Source organism: Mytilus trossulus, chromosome 4 (genome assembly GCF_036588685.1).
Source record: "Mytilus trossulus isolate FHL-02 chromosome 4, PNRI_Mtr1.1.1.hap1, whole genome shotgun sequence".
NCBI lineage: Eukaryota > Metazoa > Mollusca > Bivalvia > Mytilida > Mytilidae > Mytilus > Mytilus trossulus.
In genome coordinates this window covers 19,765,863-19,782,375 of record NC_086376.1, presented here as the reverse complement: position 1 = coordinate 19,782,375, position 16,513 = coordinate 19,765,863, and the positions used below count along the sequence as shown (strand labels likewise).

At 31.1% G+C, this 16,513-nt stretch overlaps 1 protein-coding gene across 2 annotated transcripts in view; it reads right to left on the bottom strand.

The window, feature by feature from the left end:
* Window positions 1-1,571: 1,571 nt before the first annotated feature.
* The window catches only part of LOC134714837 (G-protein coupled receptor dmsr-1-like), a 41,767-nt gene continuing 26,825 nt past the window's right edge, over window positions 1,572-16,513 (bottom strand). Inside the window, exons 3-4 of one of the 2 annotated variants that reach the window (XM_063576468.1) lie at window positions 8,449-8,507; window positions 1,572-4,591 (exon numbers count right to left, since the gene is read on the bottom strand). In XM_063576468.1, coding sequence (XP_063432538.1) covers window positions 3,356-4,543 — 1,188 coding nt within the window. In that variant the 5' untranslated portion in view covers window positions 4,544-4,591; window positions 8,449-8,507 and the 3' untranslated portion in view covers window positions 1,572-3,355. The remainder of the gene's footprint in view (window positions 4,592-8,448; window positions 8,508-16,513) is intronic. The other variant, XM_063576466.1, reaches the window with a different exon arrangement.

Genomic DNA, 16,513 nt, shown 5'->3' with positions numbered 1-16,513 from the left:
ATAAATTAACTACGGCAATATTTTGTTTTGTTTGAACTATTGTGCAGGTAAAGTTCTTTTATTTAATATTCATGTGTTTGATCTTTTGATTTGACATTTGACATTTGATTAGGGTCTTTCCGTATTGAATTTTCCTCGGTGTTCAGTAGTTTTGTGATTTTTCGTTATACCATCTACTCAAACTTATGACGTTTATATAACTCAGTGAATACGTGACGCTTATGCATTTTCAAGCTGTATGAACTTCATTGAAAGGAATGAGATCACAACACACTACTCTGACAAACAATTAAAATCGACTATTCATAAGTGTAACGATCACCATCATAAAAATTGGTTGACCAATAAAATATGTCGGAAAAACTGTAGGTGATCTCATGTACTCCAGAAGGGTAAGCAGATCCTGGTCTACATAAGACACCCGTCGTGTAACCCGGTTAATAGTATAACTTGGTAGTTTTAAACATTCGTGAAGAGGGAAAGGATTGTTGTTACGACATAAGGATTATATTCGTTATCAACTGTGAAACGGATATTCCATACGGTCAACCAACTCGTGATGGCGTCTGTAAAATTTACGAAGAGATGATTTCAAATCCACCATTTGGAACTCTTGGTTTAATAGCTTCCTTGTCAGCAGCAACCCTCTATCAAGGCAATGATAGAAAGAACAAGGCAGGGAATATCTTATCAATTGGAAGATATATACTCCGTATGAAGGTGCCGTAGGAATGTTGCTATATAGAAATGGAAAGTTTACAATTGGGAAGCTGATTCATCTCTTATGATGTAAAAGTCGTTTTAAAACTACCTTCATTGTCAATTTCTAGATGTAAATCAAGATATGAGGCAGACTAAACAGTATCTGTTGTATACCTTTTTTTTGTTCGATAGGATAAATGCGTTCCACATATTCACACAATTTTATTTTTTAATATAGAATTAGATGAGAGAACATCCTTTAAATAGCGGAAAGAAAAGATATAGGATATTGCTAACATCGTTTCTTCCTTCATATCCCGTATGAAGCCAGCCTAGCTGTTTTGATTTCGATGCCACTGATTAGTCTTGTATAGACGAAAAACTTATCTGACGAAGCAAATTGTAAGACTTGAATATATTGTGTACCTGTAAGTGTTCTCTAAAACATAACACTGTACCGTTTTGAAGTTGAATGTACTGAATGTTACTACAAAAACAATACATTTTGGTTTTAGTGTCAATTGTTTTACGTTATGCTCTATATACCAATTGCTTTTGATTTTGAATGTGAATATGTTTTATATCCCTTGTACATGTTTTCCAGCTTGACGTATGGTCATCACTATATTTTCTAACGTTTTTTAAAACAACACATCGATCGTTAGACAACACAACGTCTTCTTGTGGTGTAATAATTTGCAAATAAGTCACAATTATAAAGAACATTAGTTTGATCTCTGTAAATTTTCCATAAGCTTGATAATTCTGTTCTGCTCTCTGTGCACTTATAACCAAACAGATGAGATCAAACGATTTATTGATAAAAGATATTCGTACATACATGTAGAATGAACTATGATCTGAATAAATACATATATTGCTAAGTAGCAGATTTCGTTATAACTACTGTAAATTGATAAGACATATTTCCCAGGGGTATGTGCTTCATTCCAAGGTTCAAATTGTAATTGTATCAATCGTTATGCAAAATTTGTATCTAAACGTAAGACCGTGATGCGAACTTTCCAGGAAATTTCTATTTTAGTTTTCGAAATGTTCTTTCTTTATATAATTAACAATATCTATTTCTAAGACGATGACACTGTATTTATTTTACATGTTGTTTATTCTTTGGTTTTCTATGTTGTGTCATGTGTACTATTGTTTGTCTGTTTGTCTTTTTCATTTTTAGCCATGGCGTTGTCAATTTGTTTCAGATTTATGACTTTGACTGTCCCTTTGGTATCTTTCGTCCCTCTTTTACATATAGTTCATGTTATTTATTACAAGATTTCCCTTCAAATGTGGTGAATTAGGTATTGAAATGCACGTTAGTAAGTAACATACCTTTAGTTTTCGTTGTTGTGTCATGTGTACTATTGTTTGTCTGTTTGTCTTTTTTATTTTAGCCATGGCGTTTTCAGTTTATTTTCGATTTATGAGTTTGACTGTCCCTCTGGTATCTTTCGTCCCTCTTTCAAAGTCATTGTTGTTAATCAAAAAGCCAATCACAGACTAAGTTATACTTGAGAATGGAAATCGTGAATCTGTCAAAGAGACAACAACCCGACCAAAGTGCAGAAAACAACCGATGGCCACTAATTGGTCTTCAGTATATTTTAGCTTTTAATTAACACATGAAGATTTTAACAATGCAAAACTTAAAATTAGCAAGCCAAGTTGAAATCATATAGCGTTTCCTGGTTCAGTTTCATTTAAATTGGTATATTTTAAAACCAAGTACTATATGTTTCTGTCCTATTAAAATTAGACTGTTACTGTGTATCAGACACGGAATTTACTTTGTTTTGAATTTGATTCAGTTTTGAAAATTTCCTTATATAGTACTATAAAGGTAAATTGAATTAAAGTACAGTAAACGAAAAACTTGTGTAACTGATTGTGTTCAATCTTGAAATTTCATTTACTTTTTTTTCATAAAATGTGTTTGTTGTTTGTTGTGAAAAACATTCTTGAAGGCGCAATCCTCTGTAATTAAGTTTCCAGTCAGACTTTTGTGGTGTTTTCTCTTTCATTAAAATCGAAAGAAGTAAGCGAATTGTTAGACATTTTACTACTCAATTAGTTTTGTAGAATATTTTGCCGTCATCGTGATGCATATGAAAATCTCAGAGAGAATGTTTGTTTCCCATAATCTGTGTTATCTTTAAATAACGATAGCTTCATGTGATATAATTAGCATAAAGTTTTGTTGTAAACTGGAAAATTATAATTGAAATTTTAATATTAATTAACAATGAAAGAATCATATCAGTTAGTTTTTATCTTTCTTCCATAAATTGTAAAAACTGTATCAATATTTCGGAACATTCCCTGGTAAACAGGAATGGAATTTATTGCTGTACTTCTATTGCAGGGTATTCGACATTTTTTGTTAAAGACAATTCAAATATGGTTCGCATTCCTTTAAATTCATATGTATTGCTATGTTTAACACTAATGATTATTTTTTTGAATAATGTTGCTAATGTTGGAATAAATAATATATTCACTTCTTTGATGTAGCATTACAACATCTGATAACAGTCGCAAAAAGTCATGGAAACACAGAATGAACACATCTAATCCTATATTAATACATATCACAGACTATTACGTTTTTGGCATTCTTCTCTAAGTTTATAATGAATTTCTATACATAAGTTGCTTTTGAATTCGTTTCGTAGTTCGTATGCCCATTTTTATTGTTAGTGATCAGTTTAAGTCGAGACAGATTTGGTTTTCCGATTGGACAGCATTTACAAAATATTCGGACGAATGTATCTCGGAATTGTTTGCTCATACTGCAGTATAATACGAAATTGATTGCATTATTACACAAAGCAACAATGTCAAGGACATCTCCGATGTTGTTGTAAACAGTGTTTTGTAACTCTGGTATAAATATAATCAGTAAACTCAAAACTCCTTGGGGAAGCTCCGTAATTAAAAACAAAACTACTATTGCCAACAGCATTCCTGTTGTTCGATTATGTTCATGGTGTCGATCTGATTCTTCTTTCTTGCCCTGGTTCATAAGGGCAAGTCGTTTTTTGTATGCTTTGTGCATAGCATAAATAAGAAGGAAAGTCAAAATTGACAGCATTATACATGGCACTAGCTTGATCATTATTGCCTGAATATAGAAATTAATTGTGTGTAAGGCATTCCCTTCCTTGACCATAAAAACAGTCCAAATCTCTTCTGTTGCATTTCCCGTGAAATTGGCCGGAGTAGGAAGAGGTCCAATAAAATTAATCATATAATTTGGTATGCAGATTATTATAACAATAATGTACACAACCGCAACCATTATTTTAGTTCGTTCTATTGAACACCACACCATTCCCCTGTTCGGAAACCATATATACAAAAACCGGAAGGTTGCCAAAGATATTGTAAGCCATATTGCAATATTGTGACAAACCAATGCAAAACTTGCATGGAATAATAGAAATCGGACAGAATGGATATTCTTTACTGCTAAATATGGAAGATTTGAATCTTTCAATATGTAAAATTCTATTGCAAACATTAGATAATCAGCCATCTTTAATGAATCTGTAACAGCCAGCCATGTAAGAATCAAGTTTGTCGACGTTAGCATATTCTTTCTCGTTAAAACCACAATATTAGCAAGATTAGCTACGATCCCAAAGACACAAACAAAAGCGCTGACATATCCGTGCATAGCCGCATATTGAACTCTGAAAACTTCTAAAGAGGATGGTAATGATGTGGATGCCGATTGAATAGGCGGTTCCGTAGATGGCATTGATTCAATAAATATGTCTGTTAAGTTTGGAGGAACTCCTCCGAAATATGTATACGTCTTTGACATTTTTGTACCGTGGAGAGATGCTATTTAACCATCGGATGTAAGTTATCTCTGTAATATAAAATAAACATTTAAATCATTTATTTTCATTAAAACAAAAGATTACAATTAAATAGTATAAATCGGAAAATAAAAACAATGAACGTTTGTTTTACATCAAACCAATGCCTTTTATTCTTTATAACACACTTATCTTAAGACTTCAGTCACTGATGCAAAATAATAACTTGCCTCATCAAAAAATCTGATTATTATTTAAATAATATACACTTAACATAACATTTACTCCATGGCTCTGATGACCTTATGAAATTTGAAGCTAGGAAATTATCTCCCGCAGGACAAGGAGACCGATACGAATTTGACTGTTATTGTTTTTTGTCATATAGCTATTCAAATGTTTTGGGTCTTAATATATCCGTGGATTTTTTTTGATTTTTTTGTTTGTTTTTGTTTTGGCTTTTCTAAATAAATGCAACAGAAGTATACCACTGTTCGAAATACATAAATAGATTGAGAGAAAACAAATCCGGGTAACAAATCAAAACAGAGGGAAACACATAGACTATAAGAGGAAAACAACGAAACAACAGAAACACTGAAGTGCAACAATAAAACAATGCGACACACACAGAAAAGAACTATAAGATAACAACTGTCATTTACAGACTTGTTACAGGACATTTTAAGAAAAATATAATTTATTAATTTGCAAACAGCAAATTTATAAAAATGAAAATATACTTGATATTCATGTTAATACCGAAGTGCTGACTTCTGAGCTGGTGATACCCTCGGGACGAAACGTCCACCAGCATTGGCATCGACCCATGGCCAGAGGTGTAAGTAGTAATTAAAGGTAAAAGGCTTATAAGAGGTATCGACCTGGTGCTGTTAAAAAAACAATCAACATATGTGGTTTCGACGGAGACCTTCAGAGGAGTTTTGAAGAAACCCGTATAATTCGCACTTGAATAACTATCATACTTCCTCAATAATAAATGTTTAATGCAGTTCATTAGAAAGTTTCATAGCCTTAGAACTTTTCTTAAATTATAACATCATATTTAACTTCGATACGTATTAAAGTGAAATCCAGACGTTAGACTGGTTTAATTCAGTTTGATTACTTTACGGTTTTAGGGTATTGTCTTATCATTATTGTAATAGTACAAGGATCGTTAAACGGAAACAGTTGTTTCCCTCTAAATCATCTGTCTGACTTTAACCAATTATAGACCATGCTTTTTCTCTTAAATCATGTTTTGGAAGAAAAAACCGAAGTGAAATCCTATAAATTACACGGCAAGTAATAACTCGGAAATAGGGGGAAATAATTTCCAAGAAACTGATACCGAATAATTTTAATGGGGGTAATTTGAGCTTTGCCTCCAACCATGAGATATAATACAATTTTGTGACTTAATTTCCTGTAGGCGTTTAGGTTAGGAAGTTGTGTAAAGAAAACATTTTTTATGCATTATTTGATCAATATTACATTCTTGATCTCGAATATTATACGTTCTTTTGTATTAAACGTCAACTTGACAGTAATAGTCAAAAGAAAAATATATTTGCAAAATAAACAGAAAAAAGTTATTTTGTGAAAACGTCTAATTAAAACACATTTAGCTTGAACAATATTGTTGGAGTCAACAGGTGTGAAAGGAATAGGCTATATTTGTTTTTCAAACAAAGTAAATATTTTGCAGACGTATTATTTTTCATTTATCCAGTATCAAATAATATGCTTTATTTAGGGAATGACTATGATTTTTTTTTCTGTATAATATAAAAATGAAGTGCCCACTGAATGACCCGTACGGCGTGTTATTAAAAGTTTGAACCAAATTTTTAAGGGCTATTTTGAATATACAGAAAAAATATTACAATCATTCCTTATTATATAATTCTGAATTTCACTTTTAATAAGAAATCGGCGATGACACATGACAAAATTATCTATATGAGTTGATAGACAAAACACTTTTAGCCAAGACATGTTTAATCCAACATAACATTATTTACCTTTGTCTATGAATCTGGTATTTGGATGTTTAACGTTTCTTGCACTTATCAATTTTGATGATGATATTCGTTAGATATATTGTTATTCTCCAGGCTTTAGAATGTCCTTAGAGTAATTGGTTAGTTCATGATAATTCATATCATCTTGTGTTTGAGCATTTATTCATATGAATGAAACAGGTAACATTCTTGTAACACAGTATGACAGCAAATAAACAACAGTAAAATATTTAGTAGGTCTTTAAGTAGTGTTTTTTTGTGTGTGTTTTTTACTGTTGCAGTTTATGTTCACGATTTCGTAAGTTGCAAATTTCTATTCAGTTTTGTTGGTGTATAGTGTTTGTCTTCTGTTTATAAGAAGTACTGGTTTGTCTAATAATCTGAATGTCATTTTGTTTTCTTTTTCTTTTGTTTGTACAATTGTCTAGACTTAAAAATGATCAGCATTCGTCAATTACTTTCTCAGTAACGATTTTGTCTTGTTTTTTAATATTCTACTGTTTTTAGTTTTTGTACTCTACTAACTTTGGATTTATTGAGTCTTTTGCAATAACTGTAAAGTACAGATGTTTTCTACTGATTCGTTTTAAAGGAATTTAATTTGAATATTCCTATGTGTACACTATCTGTTTTATGTATAAAATATATTTCCTGAATTATGTCGCATTTACGTTTGAATATACTTTAATTGTGATATTATTTCTGTCTTTTTTTATACATGCACTTTGTTAGTCTAGTCTTGTATTCTTCCGTGTATACTACATTCCGACTAATTTGATTGAGGTACTTACAATGTAGCACTTATGTCGTGTCTTGTAGTTGGTCTAGGTTTAGGTTTTGACATTTAAATCAAGTAAATTTACAAAAATACCGAATTTTTAGGAAAATACAAAACGGAAAGTACGTAGTCAAACGGTGAAATTAAAAGCTCAAACACATCAAACGAATGGATAACAAAATTGTATTGTTCTTTTCTCTTGATAACGCCATTGGTTGGTGTCTAATTTTTCCACTTCTGTATGTGTTGTCATTTTTACAGTTCGAGAATTGTAGTTTTTGGCCTCCAAATGAACTAGTACCAAAATTCTTTTAATTATTATATCTTTCATCAAATATTTGAAATATGTCAAAACAATGAAGTGTAAAAATACATAATAACGAGTGTCAATGTTTTTTTTTCATTCATTGAATTATTAAGTTATTAAGATAAACTCAACTTTAAATAGGACATTATTTCTTATATTTGTAAAATGTATGACAGTTATTCATATCTATATCCACAACAGAGTCTAATAACTTCCTCCCATCACTAAGACCAATTAAGTATGCATTGACTTCTGGCATAACAATACTGAGCTGGAACCAGTATGCATTACACATTTTATATAATACTTTAAGTGACTAGATAAATCTTTCATTGAAAAGGCAAAATTAAGAATGTGTCCCGAGTACACGGATTCCCTCATTTGCACTGTCATTTTCTAAGTTCAATATTTCAATGTAATTATACTTGAAGAGTTTTATCTACTGTTATGCTTCTTATTTGTAGACACAATTGTTTTGACAGGTTTAGATTGAAGTGTTTTGTATTAACTTCATGTTATATTTTACGTTATTGTATTTATTTTGCACTTCATACGACATTAGCTTTTTTCTCAAGACTCTGTTTGAGTCACTATACAGGAAGAGGTAAAATAGGCAAACACATGCCGCATAGATTGAATGAAAAATCGTTCGAACGTAATAAATTACTTCTTGAAATTCAATTTTTTCTCGACGATTACTACAGTAATTGTTTTTTAATTGCTAAACAATCGGGAAATGAACGTTAAAGCCAAGAACAAAATAAAAACAAAGAAGAAATATCAGGTTAGTTTTACCTTCTTATGGCAGTGTTTCTCGATTTTTATTTGTAATCATACGTTTGATTCCATAATATCTGCAAAAATCAGGAGATGAATGTTAACGCCAAGATCAAAATAAAAACAATGAAGAAATATATGGTTAGTTTACTTTTTAAAGGTCAGTGTTCATCCATCATTTATTTCTATTATTACGTTTGATTCAGTGAGAGCTGTTTTTCATCTTATTGATATTTTCCATTCTATTATACATAAAGATCACCCCTAATGAGAGTCAATGTAATCCCTTTAAAGTTTAACGGTTAAACAAGACTTAAGAAAATAATCTTCCAAACACCTTCCTTAGGTCTATGTTCCAAATTAAAGCAAAAACCAATTGAGCGAGGATTCCATCCATCAAGAATGATTAATGTCTACACTAATCATTGTTTTCTTTTCTTATAATCGACCAGGTCAAAGGAAATAAAACTGCGTATAAAGCTGCATGTTACCTCTATTACAATAAATTACCACTAGCCTAACATGGCGGAATACAGAGATTGTGTTATATTAAGTTCAAGTCAATGGGGTTTAGATTCTTTTAACTACACGAAAATCATTACGCAGTTATATAGTATTACAAAACAAAACATGAACAAAGATTAAAAACAATCTTATTACTTCAATTTTTTAAGGGATTTTCGTTTTAATTGATAAAGGAGATCAATTTTATCATGCTGTAACCATACAAGCTTAATAAAAGTGAAACAACATCAAGAACAAAATTACTTTAAGAAAAAATCCATGACGTGTATTGCTTGTATTAACGCTTTAGATAACCAAAGACTTGGTCTATTCAGATAAGTTTTGTTGATTTCATTACGTACATTTGCAAAAAATATGGAGTCAAGTTATACTTCCAGACCCCAATCAAGAAAGTATATAGAGGATGATGTATGTGGTTCGACATTCAAATTAGAGGTTCAGGGAATATTTAACGTCGATGTTTAGATGGAGACAAAAAAATCGTTGGGGCATCCAAACCTCAGACCCCTACTCTAGATTAACAGAACACTTTACCTTTGATTTGGGAACACTTATATTAAAATACTGTACAGTCATTTTGAAGTGGCATAGCTTATCAGATCGTTAAAATTCACAAGGGTAAAAGAACACTTGTTCAAAGCACATATTTCTACTAAATGAATATACAATAGAAACCATTAAACACATATTATGCCGAAAGCAAAAGAGCAAAAACATTATATAAAGGTAACAGTACTATACCGCTGTCCGAACGTCATAAATCGATTGAGAGAAAACAATCCTGGTTACAAACTAAACTCGAGGGCAACACGTCAACTATAAAAGGAAAACAACGAAACAAAGGAAACACTGAAGTGCAACAAAAAACAAACGATAATGCAACAAACACAGAAACGAACTATAGGAAAACAACTGCCATTTCTCAAAAAGGAATATGAAATGATCAAAATAAACTCATTCTTTCACTTTACCGAATAACTTTACGCTAATGCCTCAGTTGACGTTGTAAATATAACACTTAGAGGTAACGATAACCTCAAATTGTCTCTGCTTTCTGTCTTTATGAATATTTGTCTCTCTGGAAATCAAACCATATGTCATTTTTCGTCAATGATAAACAACATCTGGTGTTCGTGACATTTATTTATAAATCCATCCAGTATATCACAAGAAAACACGACTTGAATCATTTCCTTCCATCGTAATTTGTTTTATCACGGTAAAAAGTAAAATCATAAAAATACTGAACTCCCGAGAAAAGTTCAAAACGGAAAGTCCCTATCAAATGGCAAAATCAATTAATAAAACCAATCAACCGAATGGACAACAACTGTCATATTCCTGACTTGGTACAGACAGTTTCAAATGTAGAAAATTGTGGAATGAACCTGGTTTTATAGCGCTAAATCAGTCTAAACAATCACATTTAAAAAATTTTCATTTTAAATTGATACTTACCCAAAACCACTGTATCAGATCTGACTTATTTTGGCTAAAGCCGTGCTTGTTTGCTTTAAAATTTAATTCCGGATTCCGCAGCCAAACAATGACACAATTTAATAAGGAAAAAACAGCAGTAGAATACACCAGTATTGGTTTAGAATACTTCTATAACATCAAGTACATTTATGATGTGAAACTAAATCGTCACATGAGTCCCTCCTTTTTTAGGTAAATTGAAAGACCTTGTTTGATTACCAGCTGTTATAATTGGTGAATATTCTAAGAAAAAAAGTATTGAAAAACCTTATTACTCAATTGATTCGATTATTTTTTCCTTAAATTATTTTAATCTGGTTTTCCCTTGATTTTCCCTTCAAATTTACATCTAATTGTCCTAACAAAATCTAACTATATCAGTCATTACCAAACTTAATTATTTCCATCAATTTGATGCTCGCTTTAAGGGTCTGTGAACTTTGTCTTATTGCTGCTTGTCCACCTTAAATGATAACACACCTTTTTTAAAAAAATACACAACAAAACCAAAAACCACCTATCTCCTGTATAAAAAACCTTTATCATTGGTGCTCGAATAAAGAAAAAATAAAAGGCCAAATATGGTAAAACGATTCTTGTCATAGTCATAAATGTAAGTAATGGCGAGGTTTGCCGATCCAAGTCGTGTCGATACTCTTGTCGTACAAATGTTATTGACAATCATATTAAAGAGAATAAAGACAATAAAACAGAATGTTACCACCTATCTCCTCAATAAACTCCTTCAATTAAATTTAATGGGCTAATTAAAAAGCGACATTAATTTCCTGTTTCCTTTAAGTACGAAGATTGAATGATTGTTATTTTTGACAGTTATCAGATTGAAAGCAGCATAGCACTGATATAAATCAATAATTATTATCTTAAATATGCCATATTATAGCATGCATGGCTGACACAAATCAGAGAATCAGTCAATTGTCAACTGGTTTAAGGTCAATTGATTTCTGTATCCAGCGTGATGTCAATTTCCAACAAACTATGCGTTCGGATTATCAAGTTAAGTAACCGCTATAATAAATAACGTTGACCATGGAATTGGAGATTTTATGTGTGTAGAATACGGTCAGAGAATTGGATAGGGTAAACAATAAATACAATGTCATTCAAAAGGAAGGCCGAATGATTACAGCAAAATTCAAGTTTCTTTGATGAAATATATTTCACTCGTAAAATACAAACAAAAATGTAACAATCTATTTATAAGATATTTTAAGCTGTCATTGAAATACATATGAAAAGTTCATACTATAAAAATAATGCTTAATTGTCTCTGTATTTACAGACAACTTAGCTATATTCAAAAGTTCAAACAAATATGTAAACTCGAAAATCTAAATCGCGAATAATTCAAATATATATGTGTTCTTCCACATTTTTATGTACAAATGTATTTCTGTTAACAATGATGTTTTTTTTTTTATTTTTCTAAAAGAAATAAAAACTCGCAGTGAAACTAGAATGAAAACAGACAAATTAAATGTAATTGCTATTTCATATCAATATAGTTGTTGTTGCATAAAGGAATTTAGATAGATATAGATCAATGTGCCGGAAATGACAATAATTGACGCAATAAATCAAGGCAGCACGTGACAAAACATAGAATTGTATGAATAGGACATTGAAAATCTTAAAGGTTGGGAAATTAGAATTTATACAGTAAAGCTAAATAACTAATTTGGCCTTAAAGAATACTTAGAATAAGGATTTTCGTATCCCAGGAATGCATTCCCTTAGCCGTTTTTGGCGCAACCTTTTTGAAATTTTGGTCCTCAATGCTCTTCAACTTTGTACTTGTTTGGTTTTATAACTGATGAGTCTTATATAGACGAAACACGCGTCTGGCGTATTAAATTATAATCTTGTTTCACTGCCTTCATATTTCGGCCATTTTGTGTCATAAATGAACCGTGTCCTTTATCATCTATCTGTTATTAATATAGTAATCATGCATTGCTAATGAAAAAGTATTGATTATTGTACTGTTGTTTAGCTTCTTGATGTGAATACATTGGTTTTCTTTTCAGTTTCTTGATACCACTATGTTTTTTTCTGGTAGTATTGAGATAACAAGTCACGCTTGACATTTCTTTCTTAATAATGTACTGTCTTAATCTTTCTATTAACGGTGTGAATTTTTTCTCTGAATTTTCATATTTTTAGTCTTTTTGATTACCATCAAATTTGAAGGATAACAGTAACTTGCTGAACTGTATCCATTTTCATACAATATTATCAAAACCAAATATTAGAACAAGGAAAACGTTTGAAAGAGATAAACGATAAAACAAAACTGCATGGTGGCATTTTCGTGTGCTCAACTTTTGATTCAGGGTTGAATATCATAAGCTAAGATTGAGACAAACAGTGTTAAAAAAACCTAACGAAATAATAAAACGTTACAGGTTGTGAAAAACAAAAGGCTTGCTAACCATACAAACTAAAATTATCTATGAATAAAATTGCCCGAGGGAGTTGCACATTTTGTTTCATAATTATAACACGATTTTATAAACCGGATATTTTAATGATTTTAATTTTTCACTGGCATATTAGGCTCCATTTCTCACTGGTATGGTGATACATGATTAATGGTTTACAATGTATGTTCACACGAGCAATCGATAGTCTAAAATAAATCTTTCTTGTTAACCTTGTGAGTTGATTAATTTAGTCAATCTCAAAACTTTCTCTTTAAATAATTGACATCGTTTGCGGAGAGATTTATTACATAGACGGGGAAAAGGGAGATAATTTTTTCAGTGAACAGAGGCAGATTTCAGGTGAGATAAAGTGATAAAATTGATAATCTAAAACGTTTAAATCCGCTACATTTATATGCACCCGTCGTAGGTCAGTTGTTTGTTGGCGAGGTTCATATGTGTTTCTTGTTTCCCGCTTTTTATATAGATCAAACCGTTGGTTGTTCATTTTTGAATGGTTTTAGACTAGTCATTTTGGAGCCTTGTAAAGCTTAATGTTTGGTGATAGTCAATGTTCATGTTGAAGGCCGTACTTAGATCTGTAATTGTTACCTTTCAATGCATTGTGACTTGGATGGAGAGTTGTTTCATTGGCACTCATACCACATTTTATTTGTGAGACAATAAAAACCGAATAAATACCATAATATGCAAAGTATATAACACACTTAAGATCATTAATGGGACATAGCCAATTCTATTCAAGTGCAAACAGAAAGGAAAACTTCTTGACATTATGTTTGGTAACAGTTGATGTCGTTAAAAAGAAGGAATATCATCTTCAGATTTGTTCCTAGTAATGAAAAATTAAATTTGAACTTTAAGAAATGTCAGTTATTACAATGTAGAACACATCGATGTTACAAAATTGTAGAGCTATGTCCTTGTCTTGAGAAACCATCAGTCTGGAATCAGTTTTATGGTGATGAACAAATTAAAGTGAAATCATTACCAAAAATGAAGGCAATCAATCAACTCATACGAACCAGGAATTGCAACACTGAGTGGTAAATAATAAATACAAATGTGTTTTCAAACAGCATTAAGTCTTATGTACTTCAAAGTAAAGCATCTCATCAAGGCTATAATCGTAAAAGATTAAAATAAAATATTTTGCAAATGGAGTTTCTTCCACGTGAATTTTTTACTAAAACTGTCAGTTTAAATGCTACCTTTTCTGACAAATTTGATCAATTTACTATTTCTTTCAGAACAAAATGTATTATCTTAGATAATCTAGTTAGTAGTTTGTAGAATAAGCAATACGCATACCAGAAATATTGATAAGACGGCATTTGTGTTCATTTTACTGTGAAATATAAAACAAATTAAATCAAGAAGCATAAAACCAAATGATTGATTTGTAAAAGCTTAAAAGCTTTATGAAGACAGTCACTTCTACCATTATTTATTCAAATCATATTGTACTCGGCTGTATTAAAAGCTAGAAAGAATATTAAATTATCAAAACTTCTTTAAATTGTCATAAAACATTCAAAAACTTAAAGATATTAAAATGACTAAATAATGTATGTCTTTCTTAGAAAATAGTGCGGTATTATTGGTTAAGATTTTGTCACACGGTTTTATAAAAAAAAATTGCATATCTCAATTTGTCTCATTAACCTATCAAAATAGGTAAACAAGCCAAAGACTCAAAAATTTAAAAAATTTAAAAAAAGTTTGGTACATTATGATAGATTTAAAGGTAGGAGCTTCTAAATTTGTTTTTGTTTGAAATTGACAGAAGTATAGAATTGATGTTATTTTTTGCACTAAAAAAGCATGCTATCGTGGTTCGTATTGAATGTGTCACAGTTAAACTCCGCAGACATTAACAGTTATTTAAAAAATGATCAAATACAAGTAATGAATTCCCGAGTAAATTTGGATTTATATACGCCAGACGCGCGTTTCGTCTACAAAAGACTCATCAGTGACGCTCGAATAAAAAAAAGTTTAAAAGGCAAAATATAGTACGAAATTGAATAGCATTGAGGACCAAATTTCCTAAAAGTTATGCCAAATACAGCGATGGTAATCTATGCCTGAGGTAGAAAAGTCTAGTATTTAATTTTATTTTTTTTCAATTTTGTTAACAGTTAATTTATAAATATATCCATATCAATGATAATTCAAGTCAGCACAAAAAAAGTGCTGACTACAAAAAAGGGCTGTAATACATTATATAGCATGGTTTGCTGTTGGAACATCATGAGTACCGGTACTTTTAATACCATACGAAACCAGATAAACCTCAAAGAGAGTAAAACGTAGAGCTCCGTAAGTATGCACACATTCTTCTTTTAATTCATAAGCCGTCATACTAGTTAACAGTTATTCCTATCCAGAAACAATTGTCAATGTCATGTACTGAACAAAACCGGTTTTCATTTCATGGACAATAATATACTCAAGAGATATATAATGTCAGATATAAAAATGAGAAGCTGTGGTATGATTTCCAATAAGACAAGTCACCATCAGAGATCAAATGACATAAAAGTTTACAAGAACAGTACAATGAACGGCCTTCGACATTAAGCTAACTCCATACCGTTTAGAGTTCATATGTCTGATAGAAGAGAGCCAAAACATACAATTGGGATATTCAAACTTATTAGTCGAAAATAAAATGGCAATGACATGGCAAAAAAACAACTTAAAACAAACAACACCATAGAAATCATAAGTCTGACTAACACAACACATCTAAAATCGAGCATGATTTCAGGTATAAGTTTCTAAATTGAGACAAATATTTCGTCTATGCTATGATAAAACTAAAAATACAATATCTTGCTTCATTAAGGATTAAATTGTGAAGGGATAAGTCATATCATTCATAGGTAGTACTTCCATTGCTATGAGCATAGCTCCGTACATCTTTGCAATGGTAATTGCAATGATATGGTAATACTCGGTAATTTATATCAGCAAAAAGTCAAAATTGTATATACCCACTTAGGAATGAGAAATGAACAATTAGAAAAATAATCCTCTTTTGTTATTAATCCTGGGTATAACGGGATCATTAGCGTCAATTTCATCATCAAGATATATATAGGAAGAAAAAAAATGGCTTTTCTCTCTTTAAATTTTGTCTTGCCTTTCAAAGTATATGCATAAATTCTGCCACAAATGAGTACAAGAACGAATAGGCTGAGAGATAAATTGTTATACCGTCTTAGCTAGAATCGAGAAAAATCTGTGATTTCCACTTTGGTGATAGAACATATTGTACTCGCTAAGACAGAATGATTTTCTCTGATCTAAGACTAAGAACAAGAAACTGATATAACTTGAGTGAGTAATTGCTAATATCCATGTCACTTGACCTCTGCTGATAGTTGTCTCATTGGCAATCATACCACATCTCCTAATTCGTAAGGCAAAGAAGAAACGCTTTTTCATTAGAAAATGTAGACTGTCTAAAATATAAAAAAAAAAGAAGATTTAGTATGATTGCCAATGAGAATACTCTTCAAAAGAGACCAAATGACACAGAAATTAACAACCGGGAGTATTCATAGTTCCTGACAGCAATATTCAAATCCAATAACAACAAATAA